Here is a 24782-nt window from a genome sequence, read left to right as displayed (position 1 = left end):
ATCAGTATGGTTGCCAGGAAGTGAGATTTATATGCACACTTTGCGGAAGGTTTCAATCGAATTGAATGCTTTTGTTGTCATTATATTGACAACAAATACATGGGCTGCCAGAAAACAAATTTACTCCAAACAGAGGCGTTACATAAAGTAGCTTTGATTCTTTAGGGGAAATCCAGGTCTTGTTTCACAAATGTCGTTTTTGTAAACCAGCATGTTTGTGTAATCTTGTTAAGCATGTGAAGTGTGTTTAGAGTTGGGCTGGCAATTTGTGATTTGTTTTTTCCATTGAAGTTGGTACTTTATGCTTTTGGACATTGTGTGTGTGTTTGTCTCAGCGTATTTGTCTGCGTGCATGTGTCTGTTAGTTAAGTTTCGGTATGCATGTGCTGAGCCATCTGTTCACCGCTTTATCAGTCGTCTTCCAGTACCCAGGCTTATCTGTGCATGAGGGTAGTGTTGGCCTACTTTAACCTTCTGCTCACTCACTTTATCCAGTCAAGCACAATACTTTAATGTTCATCACTGGTCGCCGGTTATCCTTGATCTGTAATAGTTGTCAGAAACAATCAATTTTAAAAAGTTTAATGCCATTCACATTTGTCCTCCAAACACTGAGTACACTGTTTTGCAAGTTTTTGACTAGACATTGTTCATGCATAAATAATTCAAATAAAAGAATAAATAAATAAAGTTAGCTGGACCAGTTTTAAACAAGCCATATTGGGTCTCATGAGGAAGTAGGTTGAATATGCTGATGCTCATGTGATAGGGTATGACCAAACACCACACGCAAACTGTGGAGGACTGACGCTTGAAAAAACAAAATCACTTAAAATTATAATCATGCTAAGCATTGACATGATAGTTCTTTTAAATCCTTTCTTATAAGTGTGGTGAGGCTCTCTAAATCGTTTGCATGGGAACATTTCAGGTTTCCAATCATTGTAGTATATCAAACTTAATATAATATCTTTAAATGCAACACTCAACTTGTTGATCTTGATCTGGTAAAGTTAAGGTTTTATTCAGTATAGCATCTAAACTCTGGGAGATGGCAGCATGAGTGCTAGTCAAGAGAGTACTAGTAGTAGGTCAACTAGGATGGGTGGGGTAGATGAGATGAGAGAGATTTTTAAACCTCTGTCGATGGGAAAATGTTTGGGTGGCATGCTGAGGAGGGTGAAGTGCAGCACAAGGAGATCCGTATATGTATATTTATATATTTTGACAGTGAAATTTCTCAAATATGTGATGAATAAAGTTATCCAATCTAATTCAAAAGAAAGAAATAGATGTGAATATATGCCATATATATGTTTTCACTATGCAACAATGGTTCAAACTTTAACTTTCCTCTCAAGCACAGAGTGGATAAACAGAAGAAACAACAAAAAAAACACTTTTAGAGATTTTGGCTCATGTCTTTTGAATGAGCAACACTGGCTTTCCACCACATTACTTTTGTTTTTTTCCCCCATCATTGTTCAATGGCTGTTTCATTGCCTGCAATGATGGCTTCCATTTGGCCTCCCTAGAAACACCACTTTTCATTTCTGCTCTATCATCAAATAACTTTGTGAGTTCAACCGATGAGTTTCCTACAAAATATGATGTGATGTTTTGAAGTTAAATATCACAATTTTGTAAATGAGTATTCATTTGAGGTTTAGGCTACCACCCAGGTAATGACAAATTTACATAATAATGTAGATAACTGCTGAGCTCAGCCCATGCTAAGGATATTTAAAAGAAACATTGAGTAAAGTGCTTTATCACAAGATCAGTATTTACTATAAGTGCTGTTATGAGCCAACCAAAAAGACAGATAGTGAGATAAGCATAATTCAGCATCTTTACAAATTTTTCCACAGCCTACAACAACACATTTTGGCAGACCAGATTCGTAATCTTAAAAGAAAAATGGGGTGAGATGGCTAGTTTAAAATTTGTTTCCTAACAAAAAGGTGGCATGTTGGATTTAATGACTGATGTCCACTGCAACAAAGAATGTTTTTATTTGAATAAAAGGATTTCTGCCCAAAAAAAAAACGCATAATGCTTTACCATGTGAAAAGGCCCGAACTAATTGTGTTAAATCTGTAAATAATATTGTATCAAATCTATCGGACCCCTTAATCAAAGATTTGGCAATATCAGCAAATATTGCCTCATTGTCAAAAGAACTGTTTGAGAGACTGTGAGTGCCAAAAAAACACTTACAATACTACATATAATCTTTATTTTTTCCTTCTTTATACGGTCTGTTGTTGCTGTCTCGCTTTCATAAATATACGTATAAATGCTTCATAAAAATAAATCACTTTATACGCTTTATACTTACTAATATACTCTCTATTTGAAAAGCTGTTCTGTCATTCTATACGTCTTTCTCTTCAGAGTTTTATTCCATTCAATGTGACATAAAAGCAACAACCTGCTTCGCTTTAATGAGGAAGTTGTTTGTCAGCTTACCATATGGGCATTGATTGGATCAAGGAGTCACAGTGGGGTTGACATTTGAGGGGAATGTCAATAAGTGAAAAAAACGCCTGAATAATTTAAATGCATTTTCATGACTTTATCAATGATGAGATGTTAGCTGACCTCCCTTGTGTCAACTGTGAGTGTATATAACGTGCTGTGTCTTCCAGCAAAAACAAAGCGTGGGAAGTCATGCAGGTTTTAGCCAGACCAAGAAAGCAAATGAGAACAAAAGAAACTTCCAGAGGCGATACTGGGTGTAAATGACATTTATTTTTGAGATAGCCCAAACGCAAATGAGCTAAAAATCATATTTAGCGTTTCAGTTCTTGGGCATGTGGATTGACTCCTGCATGCTAAGAGCAAAATCAACCCCAGACATCATCACTAACAAAGAGGATTAACAGGACATGATCAATTATCTGTAATTCATTCAGAGCATCATCCCCCTCACAATCTTTCGATAAGATGAAGTCATTGAGGGTTTGGACGGGGGCTTGGGGGAGAGATGTAATTTAGTTTAGGCTGTAATTTCTTTAGCTGAACCAGAAATAGGTTTTGCATGTTCATATTTGTCTTTGTAAGTCTGGTATATCTGGCATCTGGTGTTCAGAAGGGAAACCTAGCTCCTCAGATTCTTCCTTTGCAGGGTGTGAAATGACTTTACCGCAAATCACAAGCTGTTGATACCTTGCAGCAATAACATAACCCCCTTTATGTTATTGTTAAACATTGTTAGTATGCCGTTTTTTTACAATCTTTGCATGTCTGTTTAAAATAAAAATATGCTTAGGAGTTGCTGAGAAATTATATTTTCAGGGCTGCATTAAAATGAAAATTATCTTAGAAAACTGAGGGCAAAAACTGAAATAAATTATTATTCGAACTATTTTTCCACTTTAAAAATATTTACATGAAATAAACGGACAATTTAGCCAAATCTTATTCAGATTTTGAGATTTCTAAATTGAAAATATGAATCTGTTGGTTGTATTTGGGCTTGTGTGGATTTTCTCTGGGTACTGTTTCCCCCCACATCTCCAAAACATAAATGGTAGGCTGGTTAAACACTTTAAATTGCCCCTGTGTATTATTATGACATTATTGTTTTTTGTGTCCTGCAATTGGCTGACCACCATTTAAAGGTGTCCTCTACCTGGTGCCCATAGTTGGCTGGGATACGCTCGAACACTCCCCGCGACTCTTGTGAGGATAAGCAGTATGGAAAATTAATGAAAGACTGAATATTAAGATGATCCCAACATTTCAAAAATGCACAATATACAATAAGATTAGATAAAAAATACCAAACTGCCAGACAACCCTTTAAGTTACTGCAATGTCCGGGCTATAGCAGCTTCTTTTCACCTTGAACCTGAAGTTTACAGTCCAGTGCACTGATTTTATGGATTTTTATAGATATATTTCTGTAAAATCATGCAATGTGGACACATTAATACATCCGTAAATTCCCTTGTGTACAAAATCACTAATGGTTTTTTTGGCTTCCCCTGCAGCAAGTGTACAGGCACTGGATGTGATGGTGTCACAGAGCAGTATCCAGGTAGCCCGAGGCCAAGCAGCCGTCCTGCCTTGCTCCTTCACCACCAGCGCTGCTCTCAACAACCTCAACATCATCTGGATGGTGATTCCGCTCTCCAATGCCAACCAGCCAGAACAGGTGGAGTCACTTACATACACACTCACTCACGCACTCACCCATAGGGTGCTCAATTCCATAGCTATTAAGTGAAGAAACAGTGAATTAAAGGTGCAATGCGGAGAAGATGTAGTCAAGCAGCCTGGGGAATAGTTGAAATTATTCTAACTTACTTTCCAATGTAACCTCACTTCAACTGCCTCATGGGGATGGCTGCTTTCAACTGACATCTTTGCAGTCAAAACAGGTACATACTCTCATGTTGGATTGTAACAAGGTGTGTTCAGATAAAGCCAGTAGAATATTTCTGACAACATATATACAATCGGAACTGTCAAACCATCATGCATTTTGGTACTACCACACAATCTAATGACATTCATGATAAGATAAAGCTTTGCTACTCTACTGAAAAGAGAATTGAACTGGGTAAAACGGTATTAGTTGAGATGCAGGTGTGCCCAATAAGTATATACAGTTTGACACACACTACAGTTTGAAGTTTTATTTTAAATTACTCTCAAACTTAAACTAATCTTATTTTTAAAGTTGTCATGATTGTTGCCGATTAAATTATATGTGGCAAGAAGGCAGTTAAAATATTTTTTTAATCAAACCCCATTTATAGAGAGCTCATTAGAGCTAGAAAACATATCAATGGGAAAATGTTTACTTACGAAAAATCCTAGTCAGAAAACCACTTCTGGAATAGAAATATTACTCATATAATCTGCCATAACATACTTTATTTTATCCCAAGAACTGATTTACTCATAATTAGTCAAAACTAAAAGCAATCTGCCAAATTCATCACAAAGGAATCAACTTTGATTAGTTTTAAATATACTTCTGTACAAACAGGGTTAACTGAACATTTTATTGATGTCATTCTGACTTGCTAAACAGAAACAACATCTGTCACCATACACATTGCAGAACCCTTGTGACCAACGTACCCCCACAATTTATGCAAAGTCAAAAACATGGCTTATTTTGTTGCCAGCAAATCGCTTGCGGCGCATCTGAACGCACTTTGGGGATACATTATATACAAGTTGTAGCTGGTAGGTTTAAATAGTAGATGTAGAGGTTGTGCCTATGCTTTTAAAGTCTGCCAAGATTTTTTTTTCCTCATTTCACACAAACAGACTGAAACAGAAGAATAATTTGGTCTTGATTGTGTTATGCCATTAGTTTGAACACTTTCTGCTTCCCCTTTTAGTATCCTTTGTGTTTTTTTCTCACCTTCCCTCTCTCACTTTCACCTTAACTTGTCCTTCCCAATTTCAGGACTTATGTGATACATTTTAAGTTATTTAACATGCAGCTGCGGGCCATACAAGCTCACCTGCTTCCCCTCACTTTGAACCTCTGGTGGTCGGCCGTCCAAATAATATGATTATCTTCTGCACTAATTAGCTCATGCCCACGAAAGGCTCTATAGAGCAGCTGTTCACCATGGATAGAAGCTCACACATACACACCGACGCGCAAACTACCTTCAGACAAGCTGCTGGTTTAAAGTGCAGCATAGATCTGAATGCATCCATGCATAGCTTATATATTGGGTTAATGCAACATGGAGGGACACAAAGAGACATGCACAGTGCTCCAGAGACAAGAAACAACAGATCCTTGAATTCAAACAACCGAAAACAGAATTAAGCAGCCTCACACCCTTATGTAAACGGAAATATTTCATGTGGATTGCCACTGCCATCCAACTTGCATGTGATTTGGGTTGCCACAAGATATTCACTGTCTCATTCCACACCTTCACCACATTATATAATGATATGTACTTTAGAAGTATGAACACAGAATAACAACTTTTTAAGTGCACATTGTCACAAATAACAGACCCATGCAGTGACATTTACACAAAAAGAAACAAGCACTTTCAGTTCTTTGTGTGAATTTGCGTGGTGGGGAATGACAGTCCTAGAACAAGGTCATTTTGGAGAAAGAAAATGTCATGAATGATTACAGTTGATGCTAAAAGCCATTAAGAATTACTGAACAGAACTCTGTACACTTACACGCCCTCACAGCCGACGTTAGCACTCTAAAAAGCGCTCTTGGACCACTCAGCTTGCGCTTGGTCTTCTCAAATTTGAATACCATGTTCGGATAAAAAGCGACAGTGCTACTTATTGAGCTCTGGCACATGGCAAAAACATGAAAAATGTCAACTCTTTTCACACAGAAAACCTGGCTTCTTTGGTGTTAATTAATATATAATTCTGTTTGTGCGTTTCATGTCGTGTGATTTTGTGTTTTATAGACACAAGGCTGATTGCACCTGATTCCGCTATTTTTTCTTTAGAAACTAATGATATTAACGGATCATTGTGTAATATCCTAAAGAAAAGCCTTTCTCTACTTTAATATAAAGTGATTTATCATTCACTGGTTATATTATAATTTGCAAATTTTTACTAGCTGGCCCAGAGGGTAAGTGGTTAGCGCGTATGCCCCACAGTTCTGAGGTTGAGGGTTTGACTCCAAGTCTGGATCTGTTCCTCTGGGCAAGACAGTCTGATTACGCTGCTTATGTATTGAGTTTTCAAATTTAAGCATTTGACCAATCACATTTAAGTCATTATTTATAGCCAGGGTCAGAAATCTACCCGTAGGCCTTCATAATCAGTTGTGCTGGCCCTGTCTCATAGAACCGTTTTGACACCCCATGATTGGATAGTGAAATAGTGTACTAGCTGGCGGTAGCAAACTGCATCTAAAGCGAGCTGCCCAAGCACTTATATTGATGTGTTGATTTAATAGCTGTTTTGTCAACGCACAATGGCTGAAGGAGGAGAAGAAATTGATCTAGTTGCAGATTTACGGGGTTTGGAGAAATACTGCATTTGAACCTTTGACTAACCGAGGAAGCAAAGCGACACCAAAGCACTGCCGGACACATACAAGCAACGGTGCTCTCCAAAACTTTTAGGGAGACCAGAGAGAATCTACAGCTCAGAGAGCAAGTGTGCAGGAAATCGGTGCCCCATGACCACAAGGTGAAGAAAATTATGGAAATCCTTATAAGAGTGATAGACTGTGTCATTTTGGGTGGGATAGCAGGAACTTTCATTTCGGGGAATGACTGAAAAGCACGGATAATCTATACAACAGGGTAGTTCCAAATCTTTTCGGTGATAGAAAGGAGGATGGATTAAGTCAAATAATTTTACCATAAATAGCTATATTCCTAGATACTATTGCAATTGTGTGAGGTTATTATTGATTTAGTTTTTTCATGCATGTTTGTACCAGCTCTAACTGCAATAAAGATTTGATAGCCATAAAATAGTTATTGATGGTTGGATTAATTCAGATGAGCACTACTGAAGGCCTAGCTCTGAAATGCACTGCCCGCCACTATATTTATTTCAGATTTGTAGCAAATGTGTATTGAATATGCCCAAAAACTGCATTTGTGTGTGTGTGTGTGTGTGTGTGTGTGTGTGTGTGTGTGTGTGTGTGTGTGTGTGTGTGTGAAGTGAACCAGTGCTCTTTTTATATTGAGGTCAGTGATAATCTTTGATGCAAAAATGATGTTAATCTGTAATAGATAACATCTGTCAACGTATTTCAGATGATCAAATTCTGATCCTCATCCGAACCTTCAAATCCATCAGAGGATGAATTTAAGGCATACGTAGAGTCAAAAGTGACAATTAACAGGACCATCTGGGCATCAATAAAGGATTATTTTAATTGCAGTCCTTGTAGGATCAAGGCTATATAGTGCTTCGAAAAAGCACAAAAAATATTCGAACTCTGCTCTCAGTTACACAACGCAAAGCACTTCATTTCACTGCTCCATCCATGTTGTACATGCATATAACAATATATTTCTCTCTTACTTTCAAATTGGACATTTTTTTTACCATTTTTAAGAACATGCCATAAATTATATATCCAGTATGATAATAGCATGAATTTCTCAAAAATTCGATTTTTTTTTTTAAGTCAACATGGGGAATCAATTTTTTCTTAAACTATGGGTAGTAGGTGAAGAATACCTAGAACTTGTTGCCAGTCAATTACAGGAATGTAGAACCATTGTAGCCCTTTTGTGGTAGGCTTGATACACGCCTTGAGCATAGAGAGAATATAAAAAAAATTAAGGCCGTGCAGCTTGAACCAACACCTTTCATCTTGACACATTAATTGGACTCAAGGATGGCTGTCTTCTAACTCTTATTAGCTCTTGGAGAAGTCCTTACCCGAGGGGAGTGTACTCTTTTTCCAACCTGCACCGTGAATGTTTATATGATTTAAAACCATGCAAAAAATATATGTGGTTTCAGTTTGAGCAGAGAAGTAAACTCGTCTTATGAATGAATGTTATGAATTTGATGACCAATTAAACAAGAAATCCAGGTTAGTATATCAAAGAGTTAGCATGCCAGTTTATGCAATTGAATTTGAAATTACTTGTTGAAAATGACTATAACAACTAAACTGGAGCTGATGATTTTTTTTTTTAAAGTTGAACCAATTTTAAAAACGGGAATTTCTTGGTTGACAATGAATTCGAAATAGCTGTGAAACAAATGTCTGACAATAAAGGTGTGGAAGGTAAAGCAAACCTGCAGTTTAAAATGACTGAGAGCCCATATTGTTGATTTCATGTCTCAGAGGATAGAAAGAGATAACAGTGACGGCTTACGCTTAGAAAATTGAAGGGAGGATGTGGGGGTTTAGTGGTTTATTCAGGCTTTATTTAGGCGGTAGCTGTATCCCTCGTGTCCGCAGCCAAAAGGTCCTTTGGGTTTCCCAGATGTAGGCTGCGGTCGTCAGAAAGTAACCTCTTAAAGTAGCCGTGCTTATACAATGTGTGCCATATGATTCTGTTAGGGAGAAAGGACAGACTTGAAGGTTTATGATAGGCAGCCGGTGGCATGCCCTGGCTTGGGCCAGCAGAGTTCTGTGCTCAGTCTGTCATCTGAATGCCTGTGCTGACCTCTTTTCTATCCGCACAGTGGCCAAGCCAAGCAGGTCACGCAGGAAGATGAGGTGATTTAGACACATGCAGTACTTTGGATCAACAGACTGACTCGTGCAATGTAGTGCAACAAACAAGCTCTGCCTATTCTCAGCATTTACAATGAGATGTACGATTGTTGATTAAAACAAACCGGCGTAGTTGTTGCACAATAATAACAATTCTCACTGCTCATTCATGTGCGCAGTAACAGAATTGTGAAGTCAATTGATTGGATCATTTTCAGTGAGCATCTAGATTAGATTGTAAGGTCAACAAAGTATGACACAGGATTCCACAGATGGGAAAACAGAAATATTTTGCAATGCCTGTGAATGTATGCCAGGGAAAGTTATTTTGCGAGAGCTATCTCACGCACTTTTAACTCGTGATACATTGATATACTATTCCCACGGGTTGTAAATGAATGCACACTGACATACCGAACCACACAGACATGGAGGAGATGAAGTTTCAGTCTCGTCACAGCTGAGGAGCTGCCTATTCATCTGTACGTAAGAGGACAAAGCGAGTGCTCGGCACTCAGGAAATTGCGGCCGCGCAATTTACAACCGTCAAGCAGCAGCGTAGGACAGTAGAGAGAGATACACACACACGTACACCGTTTTCATCAAAACGATCCCTCTCACGCTCTACACACACATACACACACACACACACTGAAGCTGGTTGTTTCCCTGCTTGGGCCTTTGAACAGTTCAATGGAAACTCTTTTCAGTCAAGTGAATGGCCCCTCTGATTCCCCTCTGTGTGTGAGTCGGTGTGCGCATGTGCACAAACCATGTGTTTGTGTGTCCTCTTCATCTTTTGTGCAGGCCCAGCTGAGGCGTGAGAGCTGTTTTGCATTGGACTCAGTCGGGTTTTAAATCAGAGAAATGCGTCCTTTATTTTTTTATGTTTTGGACATTGTCAAATTTGGAGCCGTGAGGTTGAAAAAAATGTTATTCAAACTTTAGCTATGATATAAACAACTGCTATCATCCGTCTGCATGCAACAGATTACAGTTGCCGTCGGAAATCAAAGATTCTGAATTATACATAACATAAAATGGATGCTTTTATCTTAAGAGCCGTATAGTTGGAAAAAAAAAACACACTTTCAAGTATGTTCTCTTTATCCACTGAACCCGAAGCAACTACATATTCACATAGGTTTGTCTGTTTGTTTGATTTCTTTATTCTCGAGGGATTTGAGATCCTTTTTCAACTCAAATCTAACATTTTATACGGTCTATGTAGAGCCACTCAAGTGTGACATTAAAAAAGAGAAATGAGACACCAAATGGTTTTTATTATTACTTTTTTTTCTTCATTTGATGATTCTGAATACATAATAGTTATTTCATTTCTAAATGTATTTTTATCGTTCAATCATACCCATCAACTTGTTGGTGCCGCCTCCCTTTTCTAATGTGTCAATGCAGGTGATAATCTACCAAGGTGGCCAAGTGTTCAGCCTTGCAAACCACCTCAATGGCCGTGTGGGGTTTGTGTCCACCATGCCAAGTACAAGTGCCTCCATCTTCATTAACAACACCCAGTTGGCAGACACCGGGACTTACCAGTGTCTGGTGAACAACCTTCCTGACAGAGGGGGGCGCAATATTGGTGTCATCGGGCTCACAGTGCTAGGTACTTATCCTAATGTTATCACATTTAATTCAACTTCAACTTAACTCATTGGTTTAACAGGGTTATCATGCTCCTTTTGTAGATTTTTGTAAAATTCAGTTTAGTATTTATTTGGTCATAAGTGATAGCCTAGGTCACATGTGTCAAAGTGGCGGCCCGGGGGCAAAATCTGGCCCGCCGCATCATTTTGTTCGGCCCGGGAAAGTGCCGACTTTCTGTTTTAGGATCACATTAAAATGAAGAGTATAGATGTATATTACATTTTCTGATTTTCCCCTTTTTAAATCAATAATTGTAGTTATTTAATCAATCTTTTCTGTGTTTAAAAAAGCTAAAATAAACATTATTTTAGATCTATAAAAAAACTGAATATTCAGGGCTTTTAATCCAGTTCTTTTAATCAATTTATTTAAAAAAAATCTAAATATTATTTCTAAAATGGTTGACGTTGGGCATCGCGCGAACCAACCCTAGTCTGACACCCTTGGCCAAGGTAATTTTCTTTTAAATTGTACTTGACGCAATACTATTTGTTCATTTATTTCACTAAGACAAAAAAAATGACTGTTTGGCAAACTTTGAAATGTTCTACATCCAACTCAAATTCATTTCACTTTAAAGGTTATTATTAATTTTAGGTAACTTATGAAATTTCACCCAAAAGTAAAATATCTAATTTTTTCAAGTGGTGAATAGCCTTGACACACAAATAGAATGTGAAGTACTGTATACATTCCTCTTTTCTGATTAGATTCCTCCCTTTAAATCCCAACATTAATTTGCATATAATTTCCTGCCTATGGAATGTTTCCTTATATAAAAAAATATTTGCATTGTAAAGTGGATGACATCTCACCGCCTATTCTTTTCATCTGCCAGTACCCCCCTCGGTGCCAGCATGTCGAATCCAGGGAACTCTGGATGTTGGCAGTGACATCATGATGTTTTGCAGCTCAGATGAAGGTATTCCCACACCATCCTACTCGTGGGAGAAGTTAGACGCGCTGCCTAAACTGCCGCACAACGCCATGCAAGGTATTAGAAACAACCTGGCCATCGGGATTCCCTTTTGCCCCACCTTTGCTGGTAAATGTAACACACACGTTAGGCAGCGTTGAGTCTGCCTACCCATTGTCACCACCATACCTGAAGATTTCCTTCCTGTGATCCTGCTGAAAGCTAAGCAAATAATGCATTCCATTTGTGTTTGATCAAAAAGTCGTGATTTTTTAAATTTTCACCACTTTCTCTCATGCTGACTACCAATTGCTGAAGTTTCAAGAACCAGTTGTGTGTGTTAAACTGGATGTTGTCATTAGGCAGCTGGCATTCAGCCTCAGAGAGCTTTTTAGTGGCTTGTCCTCTGTTATCCGACTCTGACCTTTGCAAGACAGTCTTTATCACCTGCTGCACTGTGTGTACACTACCAGTCAAATAAAGGCTCACATTCAAATTTCAACAAATATTTTTCAGAAAGAACAGTAAATCAACAACATGTGTAAATCAAACAATCTTGATTAGACATTTGTGGAGCCTTTTAATTAAACAAGTAGTGCATTTGCACAGTGTGTGTAACCTGTTAATACATTCATTCATTCTGTGAAACAAATGACTATGCGACAGTTGTTAAATTTATAGTACATATACATTTATAATTGCAGCAAATGTACATATAACTTACAAAAGCAGTACTGATAATGAGTACAGAATTGAGTAAAGTAGTTTAATATTCTACACAAGTAAATTAATAATTGCAGCAAATTTAAGTATAACTTTACAAAAGCAGTACTGATACATCTGGGCCCATATTCTTATTGATATATTTATGTAAATGATGTGTATATTTAATATATTTTTTTGCGGTTACAATTAGAGAAAGGTTTCTTTGAGTGAGCTCAGTCATTCATATTTAGTGAAAGCACTTTCAAATATACATGTTGAATCCTCTAGAAATAACCAAAGTAATAAAAAACCTGTAAAATACATAAATTAGTGACATACATACATAGGGCCTTTTTCTTTATTAATGCAGTGTTTATTTACATTGTGCAAGTGAAAGTGTCCAAAAAATGTGGTTAGATACTAGAAGCGCTCAGATTGTGCCTTTTACTAAAGCTATCTGGCACCCTCCATTGGTTAATGACAGAAATATTTAAAATGAGTCAGAAAACCGTACCTAAAATCCTTCTGTATATAATTCTGAAGTGACAAATTTTGCATCATTCAAGCAAACAAGTTTGTAATTTCTACTATACTATATTACTTCTGATTATATTTGTATAATGGCAATAAAAGCATTCAATTTAATGCTTCTATGCCGATATAACCCTTGTGTGTCCCACAGACCAGATGCAAGGCACTGTAACACTGAGAAACATCAGCGCCAGTACCTCAGGACTCTACCAGTGCACATCCAGTAATGCCATTGGCAAGAGCACATGTCTGCTCAATCTTCAGGTTGTTCCACGTAAGTAATCCAACCAAACACACTTCAGCATGGCTGTGCATCTTTTGACACACTGTTGGTATTTATAGACATTTCACTCATGAGCTGGAAAGATTGAAGTAAAAGTGAAGTCTTGTCTTGACATTTGTCAAATTGGCATAAAATGTTGCTCCAAGTGTCAAACTTAGGCATATTTGACATAAGCAGTCAAAAAAAGGCAGCAAGGAAAGCAATGTATTCTGGTCTTTTGCTGTGTTTTCCAGAAGATTGACAAGAAGAAATGAGTAAAGTAGTTTAACTTTATACACAAGTAAAAGCACCACCACTTTAAAGTTTTATCCTACAAGTAAAAAAAAGTCATGATCCGAATAATTGAGAGGATTTAAAATGCACTTTATAGCTATTGAGTAACCACATTTTTTTGAATTCTCCATTAGCAAATGAACATGAAATGCACAGAAGTCTGGCATGACTTTTCATCAATTTCACATAACAAGATTTTTAAAAAAAGTTTGCAGATAAGAGATATAAATGAGCAAAATGTCACATATTTTTTCATTAAGAATTGTTGTTGTTTAATCCACAAAAATTGTCAAGTGAAAGAACAACGTTATAGCATTAAGAAATACTCCCCAAGTGCACCTATTTACTCACTTTTCCACATCTCCCTCCTCCATTACACCTGAATCAAATAACCTCCGTCCAAAACTCCACTGGGATAGGCTCCAGCACCCCCGCAATCCTTGTGAGGTGCTTCAGAAAATGAATGAATAATTTTAATACAACATGCATATTTAGTAGTTGGTAAGCAAAAAAGGATATGTAGTATTTGGCAGCTCTGCCATTACAATCCATTCATTCTTTTTACTAATTATCTACATGAGATCAGATTAGAATGTACATTAATGTGAGGATAATTGGCTCTCTCCCCTTACAATATTCTGCAGCCCAGCCTCAGAGTGTGGGTTTGATAGCAGGGACCATTGCCACTGGAGTGCTGGCACTCATCATCTGCTGTCTCTTGGTGGTTGTCAGCCTCTACTACTGGAAAAATAAGAACAAATACGAAGAGGAAGAGATCCCCAATGAGATCAGGTGAATAATCTCTGCTTATTTTTATTTCAAATTATGTTATTAATATCTTAAAATTAGGATACTAATGATAAAAAAATCTTGGGGCACTCAAACATTTTTACTTGATTTACCTTTTTTTTCCAGCTTATCGACAAAACTCAGTAGTTAAGTATGTTGAAAATCGCTATAATATCGCGATTGAACGGATTGAGCACCCCTGTTGTAGATATTTAGGGCTATGTAGTAACTGAACTTGCTAAGATGTAAAAAACAACTTATGGATATGATGTAGTGGCATCATAAGCTATGTCAAGTTACATTTATTTTCCATGTATATATATATATGTATATATACCACAATAGTGATCTTCGCTCATCTCCACAGGGAAGACGATCTGCCACCCAAAAGGTCGTCATCGGTGAAAGCGTTCCATGCCGACGCCTCGTCTTCTGAGAATGACACCCTAACCTCCACCAACACTTACAACAGTCGCTACTGGCACAACCCCAAACCCAACTACGACACCAACTCGTACACACGCTACAATGGAGACACACGACAAACCTTTGCCACTGCGGTTCATGGCATACATGGACACAGACAGTCCCAGAACCCAGGACACGGACACGGCTCAGCAATCACGGCGCCGGGCTCCGCCCCGTTGTCCCGCCACCCTCATCCCACTACTACAACAACTTCCTCCTTTGCCAATGGCAGCCACACACTTCCGCCACCCAAGACCCTGGTGGTCACCACAAACTCCGCCCCGTCTCCCCCCACCATGGTGCGTAGCAATGGCTCCGTGAGTCTAAAGCCAGTGGTGACGCCTACCCGCGGGCAGCATACACACTCCTATGCCGTGAGCCAGGCCACACTGGAACGAATGGGGGCGGTACCGGTTATGGTTCCTGCACAAAGCAGAGCGGGTTCTTTGGTCTGATTTCACCTTTTGCTTAACACTTAGTCAAATAGGAATTGTTGTTTTTTTTGAGATCCAATGATGAAAACCAAACTTAATATGGGCTGAAACAGCCTGCTGCCCTTTATTTTACTATTGTGTCTACATACAACTGTGTCTTTCTCTACTCTGTGTGTTGATGTTATTAATCAAAACAAATTAAGATGTTGCAGTGCAGGGTGCGTGTAATGCCAATTTATTTATTCAAATGATCCAACCCTTTTATTTGGTAGTAGACGACTGGAATCAATTCATACTCATATTTTAGTTATTTTATTGTTGGATCGTTATAATATATAAAACACCAGGTTAAATACAGAATTCCTTAATTATAAATAAATATATATATATATATATATATATATATATATATATATATATATATATATATATATATATATATATATATATATATATATATATATATATATATATATATATATATATATATATATATATATATATATATATATATATATATATATATATATATATATATATATATATATATATATATATATATATATATATATATAAGTAAGGAATATATATATATATAAGTAAGGATAGTTAAAATGAGGGAATTCTGTATTTCTTTCGTTATCCCCATTGTTTAAATACTTTGTGGTTGAACCTGACTCTACTCAAAATATAAATAAATATTCATAAATGCATGTTTTTTGTTTTGCAATAATATTTTTTTTCACAGTTAACCCAATCAGATGACTATAATGACAATTTTGCATTGATGAAGTGAATGTTCCATTGTGTGTTGGAAGCTACAATAAGATGAACGTGTAAGAGAGATATAATGCTTGCAAAGGCCTTAGAAGAGAGGATTTGCAGATGGAATAGGCTGCATAATATAATAATAATATTCAAATGCAAATGTTTTCATTTGGTCATGCACTTTGTTAAAGCATTTTGGAGAGCCCAACCATCTTGTGAATAATTTTATTATTATTGAAATGCTTTTTCAAGATTGACTTTTCACAAAATGAACAGCAAAACATGATATCACTGATGCATATCCAGTTTGTGGAATGTTTTCATTGTCTTGTGTTTTTTTTCAAACAAAAATATTTTTTTTCTTAGCATTTTAAGGGGGGACATTTAAAAGCGCGCTTTTATTGTACAATCATGTGGAATTAAATACAATATTGGCACTACATTATCGCAAAATGAATTTGAATAGATATGAATGAATAGATAATTTATTGATTCTGAAATGACAGAACATTGTATGTCCAGATCCTGCTTTTACCCTCATTTTCAATGTTCTAATCTGGTTTTTGTCACCTCTGTGCTGCTTTTAATAAATCACCTGTTATTTTATAAATGCTTTATAAACAAACAAATATAGGTATATTTAAATGTGTTTCACAGAGGTAAACACATGTGAATATTTTTTTTACTGTACATATTGTATCCATAACTGTAGGCTAGAATCAAAGAAAACATTTTAATTTGACTCATGTGTCTTAATATTATTATTATTATTTTTTTGCTCCAGGGGCACATAAAGAAAATGATGCTGATTCACTGAAGGGAGATTTTCTTTTTTTTTTTAATTCGTAGCTTTATTTTCCTTACTTACATCGACATTGTTAATGCAGGTAAAGCCAGTCTATTTATGCTGTATATGGTAGAAATCTATATTGATTTTATAATTTAACCAAATTTTTAGCAGTGGAATTCAGCTTTTTTGTATGTAAACTGGATGCAATACGCTAAAACTTTATGCCACAGTTATTTGAAAGTTTTTTTTTTTAATTAGTATTATATTTTCATTGATATTTTATATTACAATCTAATTATGTCTTGGAAACAATATTGCATTGCATTAAGCCACTGTCATGTTCTTGTGTCATCATGTAAGAGTTATTTACACTGGGTTGAAACTGACTCGGATGTTTATAATTTTTTTTCTCACTCATGTATGTATACCCGTGCATGTGCCATTCTTCACTCAAATGTGAAGTTAAAAAGAAAACATTCAGTTGGATAATTTAATTAGAATAGATGTTTATCAAATAGTTTAATATTGTGTGAACAAAACTAGCTCTGAAGACCAAGTTGACTTGTCGCACACATCACTTCTCATTAATCTCACTAATATTAGTCAAACATATTTAAACTTAAATGTCCAAATTGATAAATCCGCTCATAATTTTCAAACATTTTCAAACTCAAATTTCTAAAAATGATAAATGCACAGTGCTTATTTGCCTGTCCTTGTTTTCATTGACATTTTCTCGGACATTTTAGCCAATTTCCCTTTATAGTCGTTATCAGATGTCCTCTAAAGTTCCTTTTTTTTATTCAAGGCTCAAAGGCCATCTTTAAGAAATAAATGCAATTATGGTGCATACTGACATCCTGTGTCCATGACCTTAGTGTCTAAAACTAGGTGTTAGAGTAAGTACTGACCAAACCAATGTGTACATATGTAAAGAAATCAAATTCTTCTTACTGTTGGTTTGAAATGTTGAATAGAAAAAGATAACACTGAAACTTGTAGAGAATAAAATATTGTTCATACAATCTGCAAAAGTTTTGTCTGGTCCAATGTGTGTAATCCTGTCTTGCTTTTTGGGTAAAAACCATATATCGATTTAGTGGGACGTGCAGCCTCTGTAGAAAATAATGCCAGGACAATAAATCGAGACATTTTCCTTTAAAGACTGGGGATGACATGAGTTGACGTTAAAAATAGAAAACAGAACATCTGTCTCACAGTTCATAAATGAATACAAATGTTTGTTTATTTTGTTTTTAGCCATCTCATCCCAGTTAGATGTTGAGGGAAATTAGTAGAAAATGGATGGATAAACTAGACACAGACGCTCTATACGGCTTTCTAAAATGACCCACTAGATGGTGGTATTGAAACACAGAGAAAGCACACAACAGACAACTGCACAAATTGGGAAAAGAGGTAGAACATTTATTTTACAAGCATTTTAATTGACTTAATTTGCTTTTCTTAATTAAAACAGATTTCACTCATTTTCTACACCAGGTGTGGCCAAGTCCAGTCCTCGAGAGCCCCTATTCAATCTGTTTTCCATGTCTCTCTCCTCCAACACACCTGAATAAAATAATCAGGATTGGTATGAAGCTTCTGGACAGCTTGCTGATGAGTTGATCATTTGATTCAGCTGTGGTAGAGGAGGGAGATATGGAAAAAAAGACTGGATTGGGGTTCTCAAGGACTGGAGTTGGACACCCCTGATCCTACACCATCAGTGAAGGGATAACAAAAAAATCTTAACCATTAGTGGCATGTTGGACGAGTAGGCCTCACAGTTCTAAGGTCAAAAGTTCAATCCCAGGTGAGTCCTTACTGTGTGTACCTTTATGCATGTATAATCCCACTTTCCTCCCAGATTCCAAAGACGTGCACAGTAGGCTGATTGGACACTCCAAATTAAATTAGATTAGAGGAGATTATATTATAATAAATGACGTTATTCATCCCGTATTCGAGAAATTTCACTGTCACAGTAACAAAAGGTGCTAAAAAAAGTATTTGTCTGGGTTAAGCACTAGCACCCCTCATGACCCTTGTGAGGATAAGCAGTTGAAAACAGTTGAATAAATGAATGAATAAAATAGTACAATGTTATATATAAATCGATTAATGCTCTTACAATATTATTGATTCCAACTTCCAATTTCATAAGATGGTGTACCAGATTGATATGCAAATGATTGACAATAATGCAGGGGAAGGCCTAGTGTAGATAGAGACTATTACACAAAATAGTAAAGAATGAGTCAATATCTTGAGCTATGTCTTCCTTCTGCATACATAAATTATTACTCGTGAGTAGGCGCGGTGACCAAAAGTGGTTGTTAATGAGAAAATCTGATTCTATGAACCGAGTTCAATAAATGAGTTTAAATTCATTGTGAGCATGAGTATGATATTTATAGTGGCTATTATCAGCATCACTGCTCGACAGATACGTGAGCCGCTTTGCAATAAGAGCGTGCGAGTCTGATGGCACTGAAGGGAAGTTATTTAACTTCCAAGTTGTTACAAGAACTAGTAGACATCCACCAAAGCATTTCAAGGCTTTGGCATGTGCCAAGATTGAAACCAATGATTGAACAGCTACAGCATTGTAATTAAGTTTGAGGCTTTTGCAAGATTCCAGATATTCATTCAATGCTGGTTATGAATTCTCATCAATTTCCATTCTTTTAAAAATAATAACAAGAGATGTTACATTTAAATAACAAAGCTAAACCTGCAGACTAAAAATATGTATTTTTTTAAATTCAACTGTTCATTTCATAAAGTCATTTTTACTTTAAAAAGAAAAAAATAGGATTAGACAAATGTCCTATCAAAGTGTTACATATACAAAACGACTAAATAGATAATTTTTATCGAAATCACAATTTAAAAACAAACCCATGCTAATGCCCTTTTAGATAAATGCAATCAGCACATTATCTTCCATACCTCGTATTCTCACAATAGTTGTGGAGGTTGCGGTAGCCAATCCCAGCTGACATAAGGTGAAAGGCAGGCTACACCCTAGACTGGTCGCCCATCAGCCATAGGGCACAGAGAAAGACAAACGACTAATCATACTCACAATCATACAGCCACCGACGGGAATCGAGCTTGCACCTGCCTGCATGCAATTGATACATTCTTCTCGAATCCTCAAAAATATTATTCTCCGACAGTGGAGGAAAGACAATATGGCTGAGTTGATCTTTTGGTAATGAAAAAGAAGTGTGGTCTGAGTTATTGGAGCCAAAAGCTTTCTTTAAATCCATGCAACTAAATACTAAAGTGCAAATAAGGTAGCAAACTGAAAGCATGAGGAACACACTTATTACAAGCACAAAACCCTGAGAAAGACAAATGGAAAAAGGGAATTGATGTACTTGTGTATTTTTGGTCAGTTCTGACAATAAGGCCAAGTAGTATTGTTAGGTTTGGGTGCTTTAGCGTTTTTATATGTTTTCTATTATTATCTTTGTCTTCCACCTGTTCCTTATTGCCTGGGTTCATCCTATTATTCTCCTGCATATGTGTACCATTCATTATGATCTTCCATGCACCCCCTCGTAATTGCACTCTCAATACAGCCTTTTCCGTCATGGAAAAACTGGACATATTGGTTTTGTTGGGGTTGGGGAGGATGTGGAAATTTGGTGATGAACTCTACTGATTTTCTGTTATTCCTGACTGATACTCTCTCTTCCAAATGGATAAAATCAACAATGTGTTTTTTAACCAAAGAATTACCAAATAACATGATTAAACCCTCAATAAGAGTTCCATTGCACTTTAAACAAGCACGAAAACATGCACCTCAAGATATGCCACTATTCTGACCTTGTGTAAGAAATAGTGCAATTTATGCAACCATAAAGTGTGTCCCCATATTGAACAGATGAAATTTTCAACTACTGCCTAGTTTTAATCGCATTTCCTTAACCTTCTTATGATCTATGCTGATGTCAGATTATTATGCAAAAAAAAAAAATGGCCCCCTCAGGTAATTTGTCACTATATTCATGAAGTGAAATACTATGAGTTTGATTCAAAGATTTTAGTCATTGAAGGGTATAACTGAAACTTTTGTAGTTATTAAACTTGTTAAAACTATTTATAATTTCCAAATATGATGAAGAATAATGAAGAACCTGCTCCCAACAATCATTCAACCCGGTTGAGTTCAATAAAGTGCTTCAGATTCAATTCAACAGCTTTGTTATATGGACACATGCACACAAGAATGATTCAATATAAGGTCGGGAGGGAACAGCTGCCATCTGATAATAAGGCAAGATAAATGGAGAGGAGTGTGTTAGATAAAAGTGGAAAAAAATAGTCAATACAACCTTTTCAGTCATGGAAAAAATGGACATATTGGTTTTGTTGGGGATGGGGAGGATGTGTAAATTTGGTGGTGAACTCTACTGATTTTCTGTTATTCCTGACTGATACTCTCACTTCCAATTGGATGAATTCAACAATAAGACACTATCATATATACAAAACAACAAGCTGTTTGCACTTGTGCCCAAAACACTTTACGATTTGTGTAGTAGTATTTTGTAATGTGTTAATTGATTTTGATTTTGTTCAAAAACTTTCAATTATACACAGAAATCTTCGTGACCGGAGATTTCGTCGACGGACAATTCGTCGCCGGACACGGTTAAGGTTAGTGGTTAGGGGATAGTGGTTAAGGTTAGTGGTTAAGGTTAGGGTGATTATAATTTTAAGAGAGAGAAATTACCTGGTTGATCGCTTTCAAAAAAATATTTATGCAACAAAACAATTGTTCGCGAGGAAGCAACCATTCGAAAAAAATGCTCTTCAACTAAATATCCATTCGACGTATCTTCTGGCGACATGTCTCTTCGACGAACTGTCTGGCGACGAAGTGTCAGGCGACGAATTGTCGGTCGATTAAATGTCCAGGTACCGAAATCTTATATGCTTTGTCAGTACACTGTTTTGCATTTTGATTTAATTTAATTTAATAACTGACAGCACATATTCATGAACATATCAATCTTAATGAAAATATATGTATTTATGTAAGATTATAGCCAAAGGCTAATTTCCATTTTTCGTCCCCACGCGCGTACACACACACACACACACACACACACCCTAACGATAAAAGTCTAGCCTTTCCACAGCTCTGCGATTGGCTACTGCATGGTTTCCTCCGCCAACTGCCCAAAGGTGGCTGGGATAGGCTCCAGCACCCCCAAATGTTTCAGAGTGACCTTCACAAATGTTGCTAAAAAATGAAAATAAAAATAAGATAGAATCCATAGTCAGGGTGGATGATGGTCCATTAGAAATTCTGTAGGTTGTCTCTATAAGACTAATGAATACTTATACGGTGGTTTCTGATAAAAAAGGCTACCATGATGTCAAACTTTTATCCTGTGGTGTAAATCATAGTTGCCACATTTACTAATGATGACCGTGTTTTATTACAGTCTGACCCGGTGGATGAAGGTTTGAAATTACTCCAAGTCAGTGGGTCTTAAATACTTTTCTTGTCAAATATAATGCAGCTCATATCTTATCACATTTTTGAGAGTCATGTCTCACAGTTAGATTTTTTCATTTTAGCTTCACTCCTAGTGGCTTTGGAAAAGGTTATTATTCTTAGCATCAGGAAGCACTACATTAATTTCTTAGGTTGCTGTCGACATGCAACAACAGATGTGTAGAATGTGATGTGGCACCTGCTGCAGGCAATAAGGCAAATGAGAACCAATAAAAAGATGTGGCAGAAAGAACACTGCATCTGAATGAAGTGTGGAAAGTTTATGCAAATGTCATGCAAAGACAAAACCATGACTATCAGGTCTTTTTCTCACACAGTAAAAAGTACAAATGTAGGTCAAAACACTTTTTCATTTCATTTCATTTTCTGAGCCACTTTAGGGTCGCAAGGGATGCTGGAGCCTATTCCAGCTGCTTTCGGGCACGAGGCGCCACAAGGAGACAAACAACCATTCACGCTAAAACTCATACCTAGGGACAATTCACTTAATTAAAAAAAAAAAGATTGCTAGAAGATCAAGGCCAAGCTGTAAGATAAATATTGAGCTTTTGGCACTCAAGTTTGGCCCTCAGGATGCATGGCACATTGCACTTTAGGGTTTCCAGACCAGTAAGACAGTCTCTAAAACTCTGCACAGAAACCCACTCAATGTCTATGTTGAGGGGGGACATTCCATAAATGGAGATTACACCCCCTATCCTCCTGGCCCCAATGCTTTGATCGCTCTAGTCAACCAAAAGTTGTAAAGGGCCTGGCAAGAAATATGGAAGCCATTGGGTTATTAAAAGTCCCATCAACATAAATGTAATCATTAATTTATTGGAATGAAAAGTTTCAGCACCATCCAGTCCTTGTGAGGTACTGGCTCTATTACACTTTATAACAATTTAAAGAGCTGATAACTCAGTATTTCATTGCTATTTAATAATTTATCTTCAATATTAACATTCATATTGCTTAAGGAAAGAGGTGCAAGTAGTAGAATCAGTCTGAAAATTCATGATGAGATGGGTGAAGCAAAGTTCTGGGTATTTTCTTACTAACCATGGAGTGAGTACATTTAAAATTGAACATCCCTTATTGTACTCCTTTAAAAAAATCACAATTTAAATTAAGGTATGCTGAAAATAAACCACCAAAAGCAGAATTCCCAATAATTTTATATTTATTTAAATGAATAACAGACATTTATGTATAGCTGATTTACAAAGCATTTAATGTGACAACTACACTCATTTGAATGCCACTTTAGAACGGTAATTTACAACAAATAATAATCATTTTAAAGCTTGGCTGTTAGACGAGCAAAATACTTATCACAACGCTGTGTGTGTGTGTGTGTGTGTGTGTGTGTGTGTGTGTGTGTGTGTGTGTGTGTGTGTTTTAGTATTCATTACCAGTGTTTCACTTTGTTATGAATCTGAACCACAATAACCTTCTTGCATTCTGTTTTTGGAATGCCTTGCCCTGTCCACCTTTTGGAAACAAATTTTTCCGTTTCTTCCTTGAGCAGACATCTCCAGGTCAATAAATCTCGATCCTCAAACTGCCAACCCTCATGCTTTTGAGTCCAGCTGTGTGTTCAACCTCCCTGTTGTGAAAGACAAGGATATTTTTAAACTAGGTCCGAAAGCACAAGGATTAACAAAATATTCGCTTTCTTTGTCTTTGACACGACCTTTTTCTGTCTTTCCAACTCTCACTCTATTAAACAAAGCCTGATAAGCAGTGGCACTAATTTATATGGTAATTCAGCAATGAAACACATGAAACGTAGCTTACTTTGGGTGTAAATAAAATCCATTCTGTAATTTTGTGAGAGTTAAAGCATATATACATCCATTATATTTGTCCAGGCTTTTTTATTTTTATTTTTTAAAGAATTTACAGTACAGTATCTTCATTATCAATATGTTTTTGTACAATGGTAAATTCCAATATGAATATGCTTCAAGATGAAAACATACCAAATAAATGGTTATGTAAACTATCAAGGTATAAATAAAGATCAAATGAGATGACTTAAGAATTATGTGTCAGCAAAATCTAACAGAGCTGAATTAAAAAAACATAAATAAACAATAGTAAATAAAAATGAAGGATTCTTAGGCTTAAAAATGACCTGATCTTGCTAAGTAAAAAAGTACTCTCCAAACATTTTTTCAGTGTTTCCTTTCTAATTAAATGTCAGCGGTAAGTAACAATGTGCACCAGACTGGAAGTGCATCAGTTCTAAATAGCACTTGTGAAAGTGTGTTAATGGAGTGGCAGCACGTGCTGCTCTGAGATCGATTAGCTGCTAAAAGAGCTGCCGGAAGGACAAATCCAAACTCTAACTAAACAACCACACCTCCAAAGTGAGAGAAAAAACGAATTGAGCATTTTTTAAATTACTTCGGATACATAGATATAACGTTATTTTTATGTATGACTTTTAAAACTTTTATTCATG

The 24782-nt window shown here is 36.5% G+C and overlaps 1 protein-coding gene across 2 annotated transcripts in view; it reads left to right on the top strand.

The window, feature by feature from the left end:
- Window positions 1–15585, top strand: part of igsf11 (immunoglobulin superfamily member 11) — a 69327-nt gene extending 53742 nt beyond the window's left edge. For both annotated transcript variants that reach the window (XM_077723050.1, XM_077723049.1), the window contains 6 exons: window positions 3999–4162; window positions 10580–10787; window positions 11667–11822; window positions 13132–13254; window positions 14181–14328; window positions 14693–15585. In XM_077723050.1, the coding sequence (XP_077579176.1) occupies window positions 3999–4162; window positions 10580–10787; window positions 11667–11822; window positions 13132–13254; window positions 14181–14328; window positions 14693–15248 (1355 nt within the window). In that variant the 3' untranslated portion in view covers window positions 15249–15585. The remainder of the gene's footprint in view (window positions 1–3998; window positions 4163–10579; window positions 10788–11666; window positions 11823–13131; window positions 13255–14180; window positions 14329–14692) is intronic.
- The last annotated feature ends 9197 nt before the right edge of the window (window positions 15586–24782 follow it).

Source organism: Stigmatopora nigra, chromosome 8 (genome assembly GCF_051989575.1).
Source record: "Stigmatopora nigra isolate UIUO_SnigA chromosome 8, RoL_Snig_1.1, whole genome shotgun sequence".
In the NCBI taxonomy this organism is placed as follows: domain Eukaryota; kingdom Metazoa; phylum Chordata; class Actinopteri; order Syngnathiformes; family Syngnathidae; genus Stigmatopora; species Stigmatopora nigra.
This window is presented reverse-complemented; position numbering and strand designations above follow the sequence as displayed.